The 6000-nt window shown below is 40.5% G+C and overlaps 1 protein-coding gene across 4 annotated transcripts in view; it reads left to right on the top strand.

The window, feature by feature from the left end:
* The first annotated feature begins 1184 nt into the window (after positions 1–1184).
* The window catches only part of pex5la (peroxisomal biogenesis factor 5-like a), a 93567-nt gene continuing 88751 nt past the window's right edge, over positions 1185–6000 (top strand). For 3 of the 4 annotated variants that reach the window (XM_051376048.1, XM_051376047.1, XM_051376046.1), the window contains exon 1: positions 1186–1720. In XM_051376048.1, the coding sequence (XP_051232008.1) occupies positions 1700–1720 (21 nt within the window). In that variant the 5' untranslated portion in view covers positions 1186–1699. Of the gene's footprint in view, positions 1721–6000 lie in introns of all 4 variants that reach the window. The other variant, XM_051376049.1, reaches the window with a different exon arrangement.

Genomic DNA, 6000 nt, shown 5'->3' with positions numbered 1-6000 from the left:
CAGAGCTGTCTCTGTGCTGTGATGGACTCTAAATCCTGACTGAAAATCCTCAAATAAACTATGGTAATGTAAAAAGTCACACAACTCTTTGGTGACTACTTTCTCCAGAATCTTAGAGAGGAAGGGGAGGTTAGAAATTGGTCTAAAGTTGGCTAAAACCCCTGGGTCAAGAGTGGGCTTTTTAAGAAGGGGTTTAATTACAGCTACTTTAAAGGACTGTGGTACATATCCTGATAATAAAGAAAGATTAATCATATCCAGTAAAGAAGTGCCAATTAAGGGTACAACTTCTTTAAGCAGCCTAGTTGGGATCGGGTCTTACAGACAGGTTGATGGCTTCGATGTAGAAATTATTGAAGTTAACTGATGAAGATCGATAGCAGAAAAACAGTCTAAATATATATCTGAGTTTACATTAGTTAAAGTTCCTAAACTTCACACTTTCATAGTGTAAGCTTCTTCTGGGGCCTGGGTGCATTGCTGTAATTACAAGGTTAGATGCATATGGGCATAAAGGATGAAAAAAACTGTTTGTTAACCTGTTACCGATGTTAGTGAGGTTTTTTTTTAAGAAGAAGAAGAACAACAACAAAGGATTTCACACACTGATACAAGGTAATTAGTTCTAGTTCTCCTACATAATTACCTGGAAACTATATGACTTGCATAGTTTTGGTTATATAATTGTTTCTTACACAAATTGGACAGCTGGGAACAGCAGCTAATTTGTTCATCACATGCAGCTATCACACTCTTTCACACATAACATGCTGTACACCGTTTGCTTTTAGCATTTAATTAGGAAATTGCACAGTATGCTGTATAATAATTAGAAGACAGACCCCAGAGAGGAACATAAATATGTTTCAAAAAGTGAAAGTCCACAGACATTGGCCAATAGGTATATTTAAATAATAAGAATTGAAGATACTGAGGAATATTTCAAATAACTTGCATTGCACTGTGTTAGGGGTATGGTGGGGTTTTTTTGTAATAAAAAGCAAGTAGCCTACATTTTGAACATTTTCTGTGCTTTTCTGAACATGCTCTTAAGTTTGAGTGAAATGTTCTTGTGTGCCTCCTTGTGGAGCACGTCAGCACTGGAGGAGGCACCGGAGGGCTGGGTCAGAGAGAGTAGTTGGCAAACAGGAAAGAGGAGCGCACTATAAGAAGAGACTGAAACCCCGAGGAGCGTCAAAACATTTAAACCAGAGCCGAGAGAGGAGGAGAGGAGAGAGGGAGACAGAGGCGAGGTGAGAGACACAGAGAGAAGGAGAGATACGTGGAGAACGGCAACGCGTTCAGGATGAAGACTTAAATCGCGGTGATTTTTTTTTTTTATTTCTGCAAGGACTGCAAGGCTGCATTTTAATAATCCAGCGTCAGCACAGTGTTAGGGGGAAAAAGGGAAAAGTGCGGTCCGACACTGCACTCCTCCTGCGCCCGGCGCGCCTCGGTGTCACCGCGCAGAGAAATCCTGGATGAGCGCAAAGTGTCAGCTTCAGCACCTGAGGAGAGGACAGCTCCACTCTGCGTGCTCCTCCGGACCTCCTGTCCCCCCCCCAACAAAAAAAAACTCTGCTGCAGCTTTTTTTTTGTTTTCATGTCAACACTTCCAGCGTGACACTCTGCTACACAAGTCTGGAAGAAGTCTAAAGATCCACTGACGGAGAGATCCGCGACTGACTGGGTGCTCAATATGTACCAGGGGCATTTACAGGTAAGACACAAGCACCTCTTTTGGTTGCTCATTGTCCATGAGAGGGAAGGGTTTTAGTTGTGATGGAACAAATGAACCGATGTGAACAGGGCGCACTTCTACATGCAGCCTAGTTCACTTCAAGGGCATTTTTTCTTTTCTTTTTACACAAGGGATATGAGGTAAGCACAATTAGTCCAAGGCAAGAAGACATTTCTGCGCTAAACAAACTGTACCCTGATAACAGAGACATGCATGGCGTTTTTAACTGACCAATTACAGCGGAAAAGACAGTGGGGCTTCTAGGTTGTTGGGGGGGAAAATGATTAAATTGATGGGAAGGGATGGCCAAGGGACTATAAATAAACCTAATTGCATACATTATTTCTAATATTCATTGAGAAAACAGAGACAGAGCCACTGTGCACGTGCAGGTGCATGACAAATGTAAACAGGAGGTAAGCGTAAACAGGGGCAGCCTCGACACTGGGAATCATTAGATCCTTAACATACATGTGCTCATGCTCGTGACGTCATGCAATCTGACGTCAGTTTTCATACAGCAAACTACAGCACTAACAATACACTTAGTGTTACATCACTAGAGGAGCCTGAAACTCAACTCAGACACCAGAAACTGGGACAAGAAGGCACAAAACACGCTGGAATAATGAACAGCTCGATCATGCCTCAGCTTTTTCCCTGCTAGTAGAAATCAGAAGACTTTCAGTGTGTAGCTGCTCCCCAGCAGCTCAACACTGCATGTTTGATGTACAGTATAATCACACGTTTTCATTTCAACACAATGAGCTCATAGTGCAAAACAGTAATCCTTCCTCAGTGGTTAATGACAGCCTCTCCTCTAGTTTAGATGCATGGATTGAAATGAATACTGTTGGTTGACAGAGATACTTCAGCTTCCAAGCAGTTGATTATGTAATAAGAAGACCACTCCTGACCAAAATTTAATATTTCATGATATATTACTCAAGCAGCAGTATTCATTTAAAATGCATGAATAGGCGGTCAGTAGTTTCTTGTCTGGACTGTGTTTGTTAAGGGTCAATGAATGGTCATAAAGAGTTGGACATATAATCAATCTTACCTTTTTAATCACAGTTTTCATGTTTCATCCCATGATGTTTCAATTATCTCACACTTTATATGTTTTTCATCACACGCATGCAAGTCATTACACCGTGCCGTGTTTAGATCATAACTGAAACACGATACTGCTCTTTCTCAGCCATGATATGGGACTAATTTAGCAGCAAATGTCCAGTGAATGCAGAGCAGACACTCTATCTCTCGGTATTGGATCTTCCGCCGTGATGCTCACTTGCGTAACTGATGCATTTATCTTGATGTTGGCAACACTTTCCTCTTGGAGTCAAGTGTGTTCTTGTGTGTGTGCATATGAAATCGGACCTGAGCTTGTGAGTTACACAGCCAGATCTTTTTCACATAGAGAGTGGAACTCATGTATTGCCTGTGTGGGGAATGGGTGGGAATTTGCACAAAAAGTTGCATTTTAAAAAGGACACATTTAGTTGAGGGTGCATGCTTTCAGTAAAGAACATTTTTTGAAATTAGTCCAGAAATCTATGCTTTTTTTCCATTTTGCATGTGTTTTATTCAAGCCACAGTATATATTGCTTTAAAACATAGCCAAGCATTACAATAATGTTGAGCATGTCCTCTAAAATCTTCATTTTTACATGATTCACTGTGTCAACGTGACCTCTGAATGCAGGCTTGGGGCATAAATCATTGAGAGTTGTAGCTCCGAATTTTAAATGAAGCTCATACTGTACACAATTCTCGATGTAATAGCGATGCAGCATCAGTCAGTCGCTCATTATCAGAGCTATCAGATTTCCTTCCTCATAGTAGATACACTTGTAAGTCCTTCTTTATTACATGATTGTCAGTCAGAAAGATTTGTCAGCTTATGCTGCAGCTCAGGAGGCAGTTGGCTGTGGGAACAAGATAAGGATGTCCCATCTTTCCATTCTTTTTTTTGTTCATTCTTGTCATTTGTTGACCTTCTCATTTCTCTGTGACCTGGTGCATCAATACATGTGGGTTGTTGTGGTAGTACAATCCATGGAGAGTGAGGTATTTCCATAAACACACTAATATGTTTGCATAATTGCTGCCGATCTGCACACAATGTTACAATATTGGGTGGATCAAATATCTTGGCACGAGTTTCACAAACAACGCCAAATCTTGTCCTCATGGTTGGCATGTGTAGATCTGCATGGGAAATATCAGAGTTTGGCGTGGCCAGTGCTGCTTGGCAGAAATATAATGCTGGACTCAATTTCTCTAATCATGATTTTTGTCTTTAAAATATCATACACATGCGTCAACACACAAGTCAGCATCCTACAGTAGTTACCAATTTGTGTTGTGCATGAAATGAAATGTGTGTTCCTTTTTTGTGAGCAGAGGATCACCTTACTGTATCAAGTGTTGGAAAAGATTGATGCAGTCCACACAGATTTAGAGGTGTGGATGTCAGCCTCATTGCTCTTTCTGTGAAGGTGCAACTGAAGCTCCTGCGAGGCGAGCTGATTCAGCACAGCTCCTCAGCTTTATCAAACAAAAAGCCAGAAGACATATTGTTTTAGTCAATGCACTGTTTATTGTGACCTTGATGTACTACATATAAAAAAAGACCTTGAGTTTGTCTCCATCCATACTCCCTCAGATGGCACTTTCCCACAACATTTTGACATAATAGATTGCAGTGTAATTGCTGTGGTGGTTTCCTTACTTTGGTATTCATGTTTACAGTGAATCTAATTACGGGAGCGTTTGTACTGTGTGTATAAAATACATCCTGACTTAATGGAAGTGATGCTCCAAGGCCTTCGGATATTTGCTCTGTTAAGCGCAACATGATTGCATAATTTGATTACCATATTCCAACCCCCCGGGGGAAAACTTGGATGGATGCTATCGTTGATCAGAAGTAGATCGAGTCTCTAAAGATCTCATTCATTCACACCGTCTTTTCATTAAGCTTGATTTGTTTATACTGTCTGGTTGGTTGGGTGAAAGATTATTTGTTTAGAGGTTTTCCTCCAGCACTCTGCGAGAGTAAATAGGCCACAGATACAATCTAAAAATCGCTGAGCTGTTCAGAATCAGTTTCTTCTATTTGAATTTCCTGTTTTCTGTTCTGTTTTGGTGGTGTGGATATTTGTGGCAACCAAGTGAATCCCTTTGTGTTTTTGGTTTGTCCTCATTGTAGCCAAGACTTGTCAAAAACATTTTCTCAAGGGACACTAAAGCCCTGATATATTCTTGTTGCTGAAGTTTCCATTCCCCTCCTACCCTGACTTCAAACACAGGCTTGATACTGACACATTCAAATGCTGTTAATTAGCATAATCAGATGTGTTTTATGAAATGCAAAATAACAGGTTACAAGTCCTTATGATTTAAAATATTCCAATCAATGCTAAAAGAAACATTAAGTAGGGTTTAATGGCGGAAAAACTATTGATAACAACCCAACACCAGCAGGAGTCTTGCACTTTCATCAAGACTTCTCCCACAGCCATGGTGGTCAGCTACAGGCATGACAAAGTGGTCCTAAACGCCTTTTCCACAGAGACTGTTTTAAAGTCTCCTTGATTTAATGACCCATGGTCTTGATTAAGAGTGATTTAATAGGCCTGACTATTTCAGGAGCCAGGATAATGAGTGAAATCAGGTGGTATCCGGCTGGAACGAAAGCTCCACAGAAAGTACTGCTCTCCTTGTTGAAGACGGGCAGGAAAATAAATGTCTATGAGAAACATATTCCAAAGTTATTCTGTTCCTGTATTTCTGATTGTAGTTTCAGGAAACTGAGAAATGATCCCTTCTCAAAATGCATAGAGAAAGAAATATAAAAGAAAAGAGAAATTTCCTTTTCAGCCTTCTTCCTCAAACAGGGAGAACACTTTAAAGATGTTTGTTTGTTGCTTTAACATTTTCAAAATTCTTTCAAATTTCAAAATCACATGTCCATTTAATGCTTGCATAACCCACCTGCAGTAGAGGACCATAATAGTGATAGTGCTGTACTGTAAGTACATTGTGTTTATTTAGTTGACTGGTATGTGTGGTGGATTTTAAATAACCTCTGACACTGGACAGAGTAAGGCCATTTTTCCAATGGGGAGACTTACACACCCGCCACAATGATTTTCCGTCAGATTTTTCAGCTGAAGTTCAGCTTTGACCTTCAAGACGTGGGTCCAGTGGATTTCTGCTATTGACAAGAGGCAGCAGTTATGACGGCT

The sequence above is a fragment of the Dicentrarchus labrax genome, unplaced genomic scaffold, assembly GCF_905237075.1.
Source record: "Dicentrarchus labrax unplaced genomic scaffold, dlabrax2021, whole genome shotgun sequence".
In the NCBI taxonomy this organism is placed as follows: Eukaryota; Metazoa; Chordata; class Actinopteri; family Moronidae; genus Dicentrarchus; species Dicentrarchus labrax.
Note: the sequence above shows the minus strand (reverse complement) of the source record. Positions and strands in the feature narration are given on the sequence as shown.